The sequence below is a fragment of the Lissotriton vulgaris genome, chromosome 8, assembly GCF_964263255.1.
Source record: "Lissotriton vulgaris chromosome 8, aLisVul1.2, whole genome shotgun sequence".
Lineage (NCBI taxonomy): Eukaryota > Metazoa > Chordata > Amphibia > Caudata > Salamandridae > Lissotriton > Lissotriton vulgaris.
Window position 1 is genome coordinate 11,596,586 of NC_141696.1, and position 15,179 is coordinate 11,611,764.

At 42.8% G+C, this 15,179-nt stretch overlaps 1 protein-coding gene across 1 annotated transcript; it reads left to right on the forward strand.

Annotated features, from left to right (window-relative positions):
* The first annotated feature begins 8,648 nt into the window (after positions 1-8,648).
* LOC147693220 (uncharacterized) lies at positions 8,649-14,445 on the forward strand. Its single transcript, XM_086933613.1, has 3 exons — positions 8,649-8,710; positions 9,605-10,476; positions 14,435-14,445. Exons 1-3 carry the CDS (start codon positions 8,649-8,651, stop codon positions 14,443-14,445), a joined length of 945 nt encoding a protein of 314 aa, XP_086789739.1.
* Positions 14,446-15,179: the final 734 nt, after the last annotated feature.

Here is a 15,179-nt window from a genome sequence, read left to right on the forward strand (position 1 = left end):
CATCATTGTAATGATTTTGTTTGTAGAAGTCCTGCCTCAGGTATGGGTAGGTGCCCTCCAATGTATTAAAACGTTTGTCCTTTGTTAATTTGTCGTTTTTGCGTTTATTAAGATATGCACTGAATGACTCTATTTCTTTATTAGCCTCTTCGATTTTCTTCATTGCTTCGTCTACACTGCCAGAATTTTTAAGTTTGGTCTCTAAATCATCAATTTCCTTTTTGATTTCTGCGGCTAGTTCTTTGGCGGTTTCGATAATGAGGATCATAAGATCGCGGGAGCACCTGTTCGCAATAAGGCTCCATTTTTCAAGGAATGGCCTGTGATGAACAAAAAGGCCTGGAATATTCCGTACTCTGAGTCCCATGGGGATGATGCCATTCTTAAGGTATGCTAACATAAATTCCCCATGGGCTTCCATACGTGTTAATTTCTTTTTAAGTTCAAGAAGTTTGCGACTGTCTTCATTATTGGTTATGTTAGTAGTGCCACTGTTATTAGCTGCAGAACTGATTCCTACCAGGGAAGCAAATACATCGTCAGAGAACCCAAAAGTGGGTAGTTGGGCCATAATGTGAGGGGTGTAAATATAAAGAAGATATATAAATAGCCAAGAGACAAGCTATTAATATAATCAGTACTGACAATCTTTGATAACAATTGTAGTGATACACAAAAAGCACAGCCCTACACAGACAAGCTGTGGGTAAACAGGTGAAGACAACAAGGACCCCCTGGGTAGTATATAGACTCCTAGGGCAGGGTAACAACTAGTGTGAAGAAAATCCCAGGACGTCTAAGTGTACACTGTGAACAATCGGGATGGATCAGTAATCAAGCAGGAAAAATCAAGAAGTTAACAATGTCTATAAAAAATATATATCTTTAATGAGTATTTGTTTAAAAACAACATATAGTGTGTGACCACGAGGTCAAACCATATAATAAGAGTAAAAAATGTTTCAATTACATACAGTTCTAATAATCAAACAACATAAAATTCATAATCAGTACATGAAATTTATACACAAAAATACATGTAGTACGTCAAATATTAAAAAAGAGCATAAGAACTCGACGCGCGTTTCGGCAGTGAACCGCCTTCTTCAGGAGACATAGAATAAATCCTGAAAATACATATATGAAAGAAAAATGTCTATTAAAATACAATCCATATATCAACACATCAAAACATGACATTCCTTACTATCACACTGACCCTCCATTACAATTTGTTCACTCAGTGGCAATGATTAGCAGAAAGATGTCTATCGATTGTACAGTACCTGACTAACTAGAACTGTTCATAGATTGATCATTCATACTAGGTCCCAACCTTTATCCTAGAGAGACATAGCTGAAAGTTAAACGTGAGCCTTAGCATCACAAAATGGATGCTGCCACCACAGACACAAGTCTGACCTCCTGCTGCTGGGAGTCCTTCCAGCGAGGGAGGCTTGGACAAAGGGTTTCCTGTCTTGGGGGGTGCTAGCACCACCCCAGACAGGATTTTGTGTATTGGGTAGGACAGGGCTGAATAGAATCAGACATGCCTGGGGCACACGAGGTGTCCCTGTGCATTTGCCAGTTCAAACCGGTGCTGGGGCTTTCCAGCCCCAGTCTTGGTGCGAAGCTGGACAAAGGAAAGGGGGTATAACCACCCCCCTTCCTGGTCCTACGTAGCGGAGGGACCTAGTAGGTGATCCAGCCCCTGGAATTGGAACAAGAGTAGGAGCTGTGTCCCAGGACTTCAGATCATCCTGAACTCGACTTGAAACTAAGAAGAAAACTGGACTTCGACATTCTGCTGCACAGAAGACTGAAGGGAATCTCCCTTGTGGCCAAGGAGTGACCACCCTGTGAATACAGGCACCAACCAGCAACTCGACGTCTGCTTTGCCGCCGCCTCCCGCCGGAGCCCGAGCCAGAGCCTGACAAGACCTGGATTCCCAGACATCTCAGAGCCCAATCCACAGTCCCTGAAAAGAAGAGACCCGTGGAGGCAACGAGAGACGTGGGACCTGACACCTTGAATGACTCCCGAGAAGCTGACTGCGCAGCACCCGAGGCACCCTCGATGCTGTGCTTTGGGGTTTGAGAAGCCCCGACACCGAGCAGCATTTGCACCGAAGATCAGCCCCCCAGCAACTCCACGATCAGCGTGGGGCCCTTTTGCACTTTGCCACTCGACGCGCCATCCCGGCCACTTGCCACGTGGCTAGCGGCCATCTTGGCGACGAAAACTACAAACTACACTGCTGGTCTGGTTGCTCCAGACTCGCCCTTGCTCCCCTGAAAAGGAGCACCAGCTCTGACCTTGCTGGTCCGAATGAGAAGCTTGCATCGATTCCTGCGTGGCTTGCTTTAGCCAAGGCCTGTTTGCTCCAATCAAGTTGCCGACACTGCCATCAGCGAGAGCCTTTGTGGTACAGCTCGTGATCGACTCCTGGACGTCCTTGACCTCTTCGTGTCCACGTGGCTGCAGAGACAATCTTCATTTCTTCACCTGTTTGCACCCGACATTGCCTGGTTCCATCCTGGTTCCACAGTAGTCACTGGCTAGTGACTTTGAACATTGTCCCCTCTGCTTTCAGGTCTTCACCTCTTCAGATCCACCCTTGGATCCACCGGAACTCTCCTCGACGACCCGCCTGCAGCATCTTCAGCTCCAAGCACCATCGACCTGAGTGACGAAACCCGACACTTCTTCGCACCTGTGCACCCGCTTCCTGTGGGTGAGGTAACTCAGCAACGCCGATGTTACCACACTGGTATATACCTCTAGTGCCTGTGTCTAAAGTTTTATCCTTGTATTTCCATCGGAAGGTTCCTAAAACACTAACTTGGTAACTTTTACGCACCATTGACATTGCATTGGTGCATGCGTGTGCTTTAAGCGCTGCACTGAGTCCCGCGGGCCTTTCCCGACTTCATCACTGTTAGTCCCGAACAGCTCCTGCGATTCCCCAGGCCCTAGGCCTCTTTCCTTTCCCCATAGTGGTTCTTATACCACTATTTTAGTATATGGTTTAGGTGGCCTCTAGGGCTCATCCAAAATTGTGCAACTTTTGTATATTTAAACTGTGTTTTGTTTTAACGCATTTGCTTCTGTGCTCATAAAGAGTGTAGGGGATACTTGTAGAAATAAATCTATATATATTTTCAATATATATCCAGTGTGGTGTCCTTTCATTTGGTATTCAAGGGGATTGTGTATGGTAAAACAGCTGGCTTCACATGCCTTTACAGAGTTTAGCCTAAGACTGCTTAGTCCATGCTACCCCTAGGATAGCTTTTCTATAAGGTTGACTTACAACCATCATCATAAGGGTTGCTTGGCATAGTACAAGGTGATCACTAGAACAAGTGAGCATCATATACCAGGCCAACTTCTCACATTGGTGAGCAGCTGTAAAGAGCGGGAGGAGGCAGAAATAAGGTTTAAACTTATTTATTCTTATGGTATAAATAAGACCCACTGGTGCTAGAGTCCAGGCATCTCTCCAGTTCAGCTCCAACCGCTTCACTGAAGTAGAATCTGGATCACTAGCTTACAATAAGAGAATTCTAAATTACATAGCTAAGAATCTAACAGAGATGAGAGAACTACAAGACTAAATAAAGAGAAAACTACAATAGAGATGGAAGACATATACCACATGTTCCTTTCTTAACAAAATAAAACAAACAAAATAAAGAAAACAAAATCAATCTAAAACATAATCACAAAATTTCTTAGGCAATTTGACATTTCTTCTAGATGAAATAGGAGCATCCAGAACAGAGGAATTCAAAGAAGTATCATTTCCAAGATCAGTGTCCACCAAATCAGAGAGAGGCAAACAAGCACTGACAGGAACAGGATCAGGAGATTTCTCAGCGTTGTCACTGGAATGGGCAGATCCAGGATCTGTAGATTTCTCAGCATTGTCAGTGGAATGGGCAGATCCAGGAGCAGAGCAAGCATTGTTATTGTCATTGGAAAGAGCAATATCATTAAACAAGGCACCATCTCCCATTTTGGAAAAGAAACGTTCTTGACCAGGTTTAAGAACTATCACAGAACTCTTGCTCCACCAACCCTTGTCCTTAAGCAAGACAGTGGAATTGGTGACATCCTCTACTAGAAAAGGTTCAGAGAACTTAGACGAACCCTTGGGAATAAAAGATGGTTTAACAATTCTTACCCAATCGCCAATAGAAACATTTTTGTTTTTAGAATGATGAGACAAATCATGATAGGCCTTACCAGACAAACGAGCAGAACAAATATTGTTCCTGGCCTTAATGATTGAATCCTCCAAACTGATCTTATTAGATTTAGCAGTGCCAATTAAAGGCATGAACATGCATCTAGGTTCTCTGCCTCTCATTAAAAAATAAGGAGATATACCAGTGCAAGAATTGGGAGTCAAGTGGTAACTCCAAATTTTCTCCTTTAGAAACTCCAACACATCAAGATTGCTTTCTAAAGCGGCCTGAATGCCTTCCTTAAAAAATCTGTTAGCCCTCTCCACCTGACCATTTGAGCGAGGACTATAAAGAGGAGCTCTGATAGCAGTAACCCCAAACTTATTCAAAAAAACTTGCATCTTACTAGAAACAAATTGGACACCATTGTCCGACATCAAAGAAACAGGTGCTCCCTCAACCCTAAAAATGTTGTCCAAGAAACACACAACTTCATCAGTAGGATGTTCTACGAAAGCAAAATAAATCCATTTGGAAAAGTCATCAATTAACACAATGAGAAACCTCATCTCTCTACCCAGACACTCAAAAGGTCCAGAAAAATCAATAGAAAGTCTTTGCCAAGGACCTGTAGGGCCACTATCTAAAGACAAAGGTTCAGAAGCAACCTTCCAGTGCTTATCAGAATTGATGCAAATGGAACAGTTATCAATGAATCTTTCCACAGAAGCATCTAAACCAGGCCACCAATAATGACACTTCAACAGCTTCTTGGTGGCAGACACACCAGGATGTCCAGAATGCGCTAACTGAATAATTCTATCCCTAAGACCAGCAGGAGGGATGAACAAATCCTGCCTAAGCAAAAAGCCGTTCTGAATAGACAATTCCTCAGAGACCTGAACAAAACTTCTCAGAGGTAACTCTAAATTCTTGACAGAAGGCCAACCATTAGTGACATAAGATTTAACCTTCTGCAAAACACTATCATTTGAAAAATGATGACTCCATTCCTTCTCCTCAACACCAAAGCAACAGAACTCTAAAGCTTCAACAGAAGCTACAACACACTCGTGCAGATCAAGAACTTCAACATTAGACTCATCAACAGGAGGTAACCTGGATAAGCAATCTGCAGTAACGTTTTTCCCACCAGAAATGTGCTGAATGATGAAATTGAATTCCTGTAATCTCGCAATTAACCTAACTAACCTTGAAGAAGCATTGCCACTTCTCACACCGTCCATCATGTAGACAGGCGGCTTATGATCAGTTACCAAAGTAAAAGGTCTCCCCCACAAGAAGTTCTTGAACTTTTCAACAGCCCACACACAGGCCAAGGCCTCTTTCTCAATAGTGCTGTAGTGAGCTTCCGCACCCCTAATACCCCTGGAAATGAAAGAAATGACACGTTCTTTGCCTTCCACCATCTGAGTGAACACCGCACCCAAACCAACAGTGCTGGCATCAACAGTCACAAAAGAATCACCTTCAGGGTCAAAAGTTTTCAGACCAGGTGCCTTAGCAATGAGATTAACTACCTTAACAAAAGCGGAATCATGAATATCTGTCCACAAAAACTTAGCACCTTTCTTAAGTAACAATCTAAGTGGCTCCACAACCAAGGCATACCCCTTCACAAACTTGGCATAATATTCGCTCAAACCAAGAAATGAGCGTAAGGTATCCTTGTCTTTGGGTTTGCTACAGTTTTCTAAACTGGAAATAATATCTTTTTTAGGAAAAATGCCTTCAGGGGTTATTTTGTGGCCTAAATAATTAATTTCACTGACCAAAAATTTACATTTATCCTTACTCACTGTCATTCCCTTGTTGTTTAACCCCTTCCCTGCTGGCCCGATTCCGCCCCCGTGCGGTAAACAAACGAACAGGGGCGGGCCATGACGAACCCCAGCCGTCATCAGCACACGAGCACCGTAGTGCATGACAGCTGGGGTTCGTCACCAGCATGGAAGGGGTTAAAGTGCTTAAAACCTTTTCCAATATTACATTATGATCAGAATTGGTCTTAGCAAAAATCAGTATATCATCCTGAAATGACTGTACACCTTTAAGACCATGAAAAAGACTCTCAATCAACTTTTGAAAAACGCTGGCAGCTGACGCTAAGCCAAAAGGCATTCTAAGAAATCTATATAGACCAAAAGGAGTGATAAAGGCTGTCAGATCCTTTGACTCCTCTACTAAAGTCACTTGATGATAGGCGGATTTAAGATCAATAATGGAGAAAAACTTTGCCCCATTTACAGCCGCCAACATTTCCTGTATCCTAGGTAAGGGATAGGTCTCAATAACAATATTTTTATTTAAAGAGCGAAGGTCAACACATAACCTAATATCATTATTTTTTTTAAGAGCGATCACTATAGCAGAAACCCACTCAGAACTGTCCGTAGGTTCTATAATACCTTGAGAGCACAGGTCGTCTAAATGTGCTTTAAGTTTGTCTCTCACTCCCAAAGGTACCATGCGAACTTTATGTTGGACAGGTAAAGCATTTTCTTTGAGTTTGATCTTGTGAGAAAATCCTTTTACCTGTCCAACAACATCCTCAAAAACTTTTTCATGCTTATGAAGAATAGAAGACAGAGAATCATCCTCTAAAATAATGTTACTGACAGGCATATCTCTTAACTGGATTGGATGATCAGAACCTGGACATAAGTTAACACCAAGCTTGCCAAGATCAAACCAACCCACAATATTCTTGCCATCAATTGCCACGTATATTTTAGTAAAAATTTGGCGAGTTTCAAATTTTAGGAAATCCTGAAAGAAACCCAACATTTTAATTTTAAAATTACCAAACGCCTTAGGGTTTATATCAGAAATGTTAAGCTTGACACCACTCCAATTTTCCTTGAAAAATACGTCAGACAAAATGGTTACTGGCGAACCTGAATCAGCCATGGCTTCAAACTCAACCTTTCCAACAGAAACAGTACCTAAAGGAGCTTTGAAGGGGAGAATGACACTGTTAATATAGCTCTCAAATGCATCATCATAAATAGTAATGATCATATTGTTCATATCATTTTCAACATCAGATACATAACTGACCGTAGTATTTACATTTCTCTTAACAGTTTTACAGAATGAAGAAAAATGACCACTTTTACCACACTTAGTACATTTCCTTTTAAGTGCTGGACAATCAGAAAAGTTCGCTAAATGTGATTTAGAACCACATCTAAAACAGCTTAAACCAGACTCCCTGTTTGTCTTGAAGGAATTTTTTCCTCGAGTTTGAACTGAGCAAATGGAAGAGACACTTGCACTTTTAACAGACTCAGCTTCAATAATTTTGGAGGATTCTATAGACCTTTCAATGCCTTTGGCTAGGTCAATCACTTCTCCTAAAGTAGGATTGCGGCATGCCAAAAGTCTTTCTTGTACCTTCTTTGAAAAACAATTGAAAACAAATTGATCTCTGATAGAAAAATCAACAAGTGCTCCAAACTGACAATTGGCAGCTAGTACCCTCAAGGCCGCCACATAATCTTCTACCGACTCATCAGACAATTGTTTTCTTTTGTGAAAAGCATGTCTCTCGATTAGTACATTCGGTTCATCTTCGAACTGCTTTTCGAGTCTGGCAACAGCTTCTAAAAATACATTCCAAACATCTCCTTCACCTCCCGGTGCTGTGATAGGTTTGAGATTTTTAAAAATTTCAATTGCAGCTGTACCTAAGTAACTGAAAAGAATAGCTTTTTTCCTTTCTGGTGAGAACTTAGAACCATCAATTGCAACAATATAGTTTTCGAAGGACTCAAACCATTTTTTCCAAGACAACTTAGGTTTTCCAGGAATTTGCAGGAAAATGGAAGGTTGATTGCAAATTTGAGAAGAAGCCATGTCAGACAAAGAATAAAATTCAAGGAAGATAAGAGAAACTTGGTCTCGTAGAAAAAGTGTGCAAATCACTGAAATTAACAGAAACTTGCACTTGTAGAATAAGTGTGCAAACCACTGAATGGATAACTTGCACCTAAAATAACAGTGTGCAAATCACTGGAGGAAGATAAAACGTGCACTCAAATAAAAGTGTGCAAATCACTGAGGTAAAATAAAAGAATCGTAGAAAAAGTGTGTAAATCACAGAAATTAACAGAAACTTGCACTAGTAGAATAAGTGTGCAAATCACTGAATAGGTAACTTGCGCCTAAAATAACAGTGTGCAAATCACTGAAGGAGAATAAAACTTGCACTTAAAATAAAAGTGTGCAAATCACTGATGTAAAATAAAAGAAAAGCGCAGTGCTTAAAATAAATAAATGAATAATAGCTGAATAAAGCACAGTATCGTAGGATAAATGCGTATATTTGAAAAGTAATTTAGAAAGTGAGCGAATCACTGTGTTCGCTGAGAAATTAGTCTGATAAGCGCTTTAAATTCGTAAACAATGGTGAACGAATCAAGGTTCATCGAGGAATGGAAACAAATATGCGCTTTAAGTATGAGCGTATGGACAGTTTCCGTGACAACTTGAAAAGGTGCTGTCAAAATGGCCGCACGTTGCGTCCAAAACGATGCGTTTCAATGAGCTCATGCGTTCCAATACGCGAAGACGTGACTGCATACAGCGTCACAGAGCTCAGAACGCGAAAGGACGTGGAAGAGTCTTCAGCGCATGAAACAAGCGCGAGCAGCATCCAACGGCAAAAGGAAAAAGTAAGGGCCGTTTTAAATCCACATTAATAAATAGTTCGTAACAGTACCTTAAACGTGTGAAAATTACGGGAGTTTCACACCGGATGCCTAGATCTTCATGAAGAGGACTGTGGTAGCCGGCACAACCTCGCAGAGGTCCGAATCGAAGAGCTTCTGAGAAGTAGAAGTTTTTTTTTCTTGAAAATGGCTACACAGTGGGTCAATAATTATTTAATTAACCTCGTCGCCATTGTAAAGAGCGGGAGGAGGCAGAAATAAGGTTTAAACTTATTTATTCTTATGGTATAAATAAGACCCACTGGTGCTAGAGTCCAGGCATCTCTCCAGTTCAGCTCCAACCGCTTCACTGAAGTAGAATCTGGATCACTAGCTTACAATAAGAGAATTCTAAATTACATAGCTAAGAATCTAACAGAGATGAGAGAACTACAAGACTAAATAAAGAGAAAACTACAATAGAGATGGAAGACTTATACCACAGCAGCGGATTGGGATTTGAGCTTGCTGTTGTTTTACCATTACAATCTTTGAGAGTATCATTTGATAGATCATACAGGTACCTGATAGTTACATTAAAACAAGACTAGTGTACTTAAGTTCTACTGAACTTAGTTGTTGTAGAGGATAGGGAGTAGCACACCCTGACTACAACTACTAGATAGGTTTAGTAGGTAAACACCAGTGTAGGTAGATTGCAACATATCCACCCACACTAGAGCAATATCTGGAGCAGAGGGATCCACTGGACCTATCTCTGTTGAGAGTGACCCTCCAAGTGCACCATCCAAATTTGCTATCTTTAACTTTAAAGAACTGAGGCAGCTGTGTTCCTTAAGAGGAATCAAAACGGGTCCTACCCCTACAGCAGATCACCTCAGAGAGCTTTTAGAAAAGTCTGAAGCTCTAAAGACCTCCAAACCAGGCCCCTCAGGGACTGAAGATGGAGGCTCTCCCTCTGAAGATGATAACACTGATGCCCCTGTCCCTGTCATCCAGATAGATGAGGAAAACCAGAGCACTGGAGATACTCAGCCTGAGGATGAGGAGGAGGAAAGTGGGTCTGATGATGAGAGAAATAGTCAGGTGTTAGTCAGCAGGCTTAACCAGGCTAACTTAAGCCTATTTGGGACTGAAAGTGGGTCCAACTCATTCAGACCCCCAAGTGGACTTAACCAGGAGCCCCGGAGGAGGAGAAATCACTCAGGTGAATCCAATACCTCCCATGCTTCTAGAGGTTCTCATGGTCACTCCAGAAGGGAGTTGACTAGCCCTCGGAGAAGGGAACATGAGGCCAAAATGAGAGAGGCTGAACTTAGGATCCAGAAGCAAGAATTAGAAGTTGCCCTGGCCAAAGATAAGCTTGCTAGAGCAAGACAGCCTAGAGAGAGTGGATTAGGATCCACTAGTGGCAGCACTATCCCTAAGGATAAAGACAGGTCCTATGACAATAGAAACCTGAGTAAGATTGTGCCCCCCTACAAAGTTGGGGATGATATCCACAAGTGGATGACTGCACTTGAGAGAGCCTGCAGAGTACAGCAGATCCCTCAGGAGCAGTGGGCAGCAATCTTGTGGCTCTCCTTTGAAGGTAGAGGCCGAGACAGACTCCTCACAGTTAGTGATGGGGATTCTAGAAACTACCTGGTCCTGAAGAGTGCTCTGATTGATGGGTTAGGCTTAACCACTGAACAGTACAGGTTAATGTTCAGAGACACCCAGAAGACACAGACTCAGGACTGGTCTGAATTTGTTGAATGTGCCACTAAGGCTCTGGAGGACTGGTTGCTGGGAAGTAAGGTTACAGACTATGAAGGATTGTACAATTTGCTTATGAGAGAACAGATTTTAAATAACTGTCAGAACCAGCAGTTGCATCAACATTTGGTTGACTTAGATCTAACCTCTCCCCAAGAATTGGGAAAGAGGACAGACAAATGGGTTAGAACCAGAGTTAAGCGAAAGAACCAGAACCAGAACCAGCGTGGTGACCAAAAGAAAACAGACCAGAAGGGTGGGGAGCAGAAAGCTAAAGACCAGAAGTCTTCAACAGGGCACCAAACTAATACTGAGGGTGGGTCCCAAACTTCCAAGAAGAAGAAGAAAGAAGGTCAAAGAAAACCCTGGTGTAGTATTTGTAAAAACACCTCTCACTGGACAAGTGATTGTAAAAAGTGTGGAGCCCCCAACACTGCAGCCCCTAAGGCACCTGCACCCACTAGTACAGTTAACAGCGTTGGTCCACAAACTAAGGGGGTAGTGGGTATCACCTTGAGAACTGAGGGAGATTCTGGCCTAGTCAGAACCCCTACACAGGCTGTTCTGATTTGTGATGTGGAAATTGATTTATCCACTACTGTCAGCCCCAGTAATCTGGGCAAGTACAGACAGACACCCTTGATTAATGAAAAAGTGGCTCAAGCATACAGGGACACATGTGCCAGTGTCACTATGGTGACACCTAGCTTTGTGGACCCTGGACAGTGCATCCCAGGTGATAATTACCTGGTGACCAATGCAAGCAATGTCACTACTACACATAGTGTGGCAATTGTTAACTTTTCCTGGGGAGGGGTAACTGGCCTAAAAAGAGTTGTGGTTAGTGCTGATCTCCCAGTAGAATGTTTGTTGGGCAATGACCTGGAGAGCTCTCTATGGTCAGAAGTTGAGTACAGGACTCATGCAGAGATGTTAGGGATATCATCACATGTCCTTGCTGTGACCAGGTCACAGGCCAAAAAGTGCCTCTCTGAACCTCAGGTCTTGGATCCTGGAACAATGGACCAAGTACCTTCCAAGACAAGGAACAGGAGGGGAAAGGCTGTGCCTTCCCAAATGCCTACAAGTGAGGATCAGCCTTCACAGGAAGATGATCTTGAGACCCCTGAAGGAACTGTCCCTGAAGAGCTTGAACCTGATCAGGTTGAGTTTCTGAGGACAGGGGGACCTTCTAGGGCAGACTTGGGGCAGGCTCAGTTATCCTGTCCTTCTCTTGAACCCCTCAGACAGCAGGCTGCTGCTGAGGCTGCTGGGAATGCTCAAGGTACCCATAAAGTATATTGGGATGGTGGGCTCCTTTATTCAGAGGGTAGAGACCCCAAGCCTGGTGCAACCAGGAGGTTGGTCATACCTCTGCAATTTAGGGGCTTCCTTCTTACCTTGGCACATGATATCCCCTTAGCAGGACACCTAGGCCAGAATAAAACTTGGGACAGACTTGTCTGTCACTTTCACTGGCCTCACATGTCTGAAGATACAAAGGAGTTTTGTCGCTCCTGTGTAACCTGCCATGCCAGTGGCAAAGCAGGTGGTACCACAAAGGCCCCCTGATACAACTACCTGTGATGGGGGTGCCCTTTGAAAGAGTGGGGATTGACATTGTTGGTCCAATGGATCCCCCTACAGCATCTGGGCACAGATTCATACTGGTGGTGGTGGGCCATGCCACCAGGTACCCAGAGGCAATTCCACTTAGGACCACAAAAGCTCCTGTTGTGGCCAGGGCCTTACTTGGAGTTTTCTCCAGAGTGGGGTTTCCTAAGGAGGTAGTATCTGATAGAGATGCCAACTTCATGTCAGGATACTTAACAGCTATGTGGAAGGAATGTGGTGTCAACTACAAGTTCACCTCTCCCTATCATCCACAATGCAATGGGCGTGTTGAAAGATTTAACAAAACCCTGAAGGGTATGATCAAAGGATTACCAGAAAAGCTCAGGCGAAGATGGGACATCCTTCTACCCTGCCTTCTGTTTGCTTACATAGAGGTCCCACAAAAGGGGGTTGGCTTCAGCCCCTTTGAATTGTTGTTTGGGCACCCTGTAAGAGGACCCGTGTGTTTGGTGAGGGAAGGATGGGAGTTACCTCTCAAAAAGCCCAACTTGGTCTCCGCTCCAGGATGGCTGAGTATATGGAGAAGGCATCCAAAAACATTGAGGCTAGCCAAGAATTACAAAAAGCTTGGCATGACCAAAAGGCTGTCTTGACTGAGTACCAGCCTGGACAGAAAGTATGGGTGTTGGAGCCAGTGGCCCCAGCAGCACTCCAAGACAAATGGTCTGGACCCCATACTATCATTGAAAAGAAGGGAGAGGTTACCTACTTGGTGGACCTAGGAACTCCCAGGAGCCCCCACAGGGTGCTCCATGTTAACAGGCTGAAAGCATATGTTGACAGGGCAGACATGAGCTTGTTCATGGCTACAGATGAGGGGCACAGTGGCGGCTGGTGACATTTGATACTGATGGGGCGGAAACTGTTAATCATACTGCACCCTAGCGTGCGAGCAGAGCGAGCGCGCCCGAACCCCCTAAGGAGGGTTCGGGGGGAATTCCCCCCGAGAAAATTATGAAAAAAATAGTGGAAAAATGGCGCATTTTCAAGCAAATTTGAGAAAGCAGGAAGGTTAATAAAGCAATTGTGAAAGTGCAGGTATTACATTATTAAAGAGCTTTTCATAAATGATAATTTGATTTGGTGAGTGCACAGCCTTGGTTTTTAATGAACTTTGAAAAAGATTGGGTGCTTCAGAGGGTGGCGACCAACGTCCCTGGGTGCCTATAATGAATACTGGAACAGTGTCACTAATGAACCATTAGGGACATCCCCTTAGAGCACACCTCTTCTCCTCCCTTGGAATTAGAGGATTCCACACACATTTTTATCCATTTTGGAAAACGTTTATTCTCTTTATCTTTATATTTACTTGTGTGTTTTATATTTGTTGTTTAAATCGTTCACAACATTTAGAAGCGTATATTCACATCAGTGACATAGATTGTTTTGTTATCCAATGCATTTCGGGCGTACCGAAGCGCCCTTCATCAGGGAATACATACTCTAAAACAAAGAAACATATAATACCAAAATTAAAATGTAAAGCGTGTAATTTTTAAATCTGTTCAAACCATTGACATACTTTTCAAAACACAATGACTAACACATTACTTAACGCTCATCGGTGTATATTCTAAGTGTGCTAATAGGTTCACTCACGTGTCACTGTATTCTCTATTGGATTCAGAATCTGTGAAAACAGAGTTAGATGCAAGCGCTCGGGTGAATACTCTGTTCGCGTATATACAACTCTAATCAGAACTAAAGTATAGTTTAGAGCATTCGGGAAACTGACCTAGTATCAAATGGTTCGGCGTCTCAATCGGCGTTCTCAGCCCTTCCGAAAACGGATGGTAGTCATGGTAACCAACAACAACTGTTCCTATAAGCTCTCATTCCGCTCACGTGATCGTGAGGCGGGAGGAAGATACGGCGATCAAAACCCGCCGGGATAGACTATGTTAACTCTACTATCCGGTGTCAAATAATAAATCAAACTATTTTAAGGTGACCAGAATGGTGGATCAAAATAATTCTAAAAGTAAAAACTGGAGGTTATATATACCGGTGGTATAAGGGGATCGAACCCTGGTATGCAGCTGCAACCAAGGGCCAAAACTTAGATGCTAGTGCTATGCATTCACTTAGTGTGTCGTGAGTGAGAAGAATTACATGTATTTGGCTGAACATTATTAGAAATTACATTCAAACAGAAAACAACTAAAAAATAGTGCATGCTATATCGCAGGTCATTCAGTCCAGTGCAAGGGGGACCGGTGGTACCCTTTACTAATATACATTACCAATTGCTATTTAGAGATAGCACAATAGTTCGCTCCTTTCATTCAGTCCATTGGGACTATGGGTAGACAGTTTGTGAATCCAAAAGTTTTCACGTTGTAGCATGTGTTTGGTATTGTCTCTTCCTTCTGCTTTCTCTACTACTTCCAGGATGATGTACTGTAGTTGAGAGATGTTGTGTTTTGCCTCTATGAAGTGTGTGGCTACTGTTGATTTTAAGTTCTTCAGTCTGATGTTGGATTTATGTTCGGTCAGCCTTACCTTGATGCTTCTCTCCGTTTTGCCAATGTACAATTTGCCACATGGGCATTTCAGTGCGTAAATTACATTCTTGGAGTTGCATGTAGCGTTGACTCTGATCTTTATTTTATTCCCTTTCATTGGGTGATTAATGGAATTTCCTTTGATTATGTTGTTACAACAACCACAGTTTAGACATGGTTTGGTTCCTTTGAATGTACCAGTTGCTGGTTTCCATTGTTTGAGGATTTCTCCTAAGTTCTGTGCCCTGGTGTGTGCAAATATTGGATTCTGTGCAAATGTGTTTAGAAAATCAGGTTCAGATTTTAACATGCTCCAATGTTTTATGATGATCCTCTTGAAGTTGTTGCTTTGTGTCGAGTATTTGGATACCGCAACTATGCGTGTTTCTTCACG

Excerpts from the sequence above, each read along its gene's own strand:
- LOC147693220 (XM_086933613.1), top strand. The coding sequence starts at position 8,649 with ATGGAAACAAATATGCGCTTTAAGTATGAGCGTATGGACAGTTTCCGT. Across the intron at positions 8,711-9,604 it reads TTCCGTGACAACTTGAAAAG|AGCAATATCTGGAGCAGAGG; the intron begins GTGCTGTCAAAA and ends CACCCACACTAG.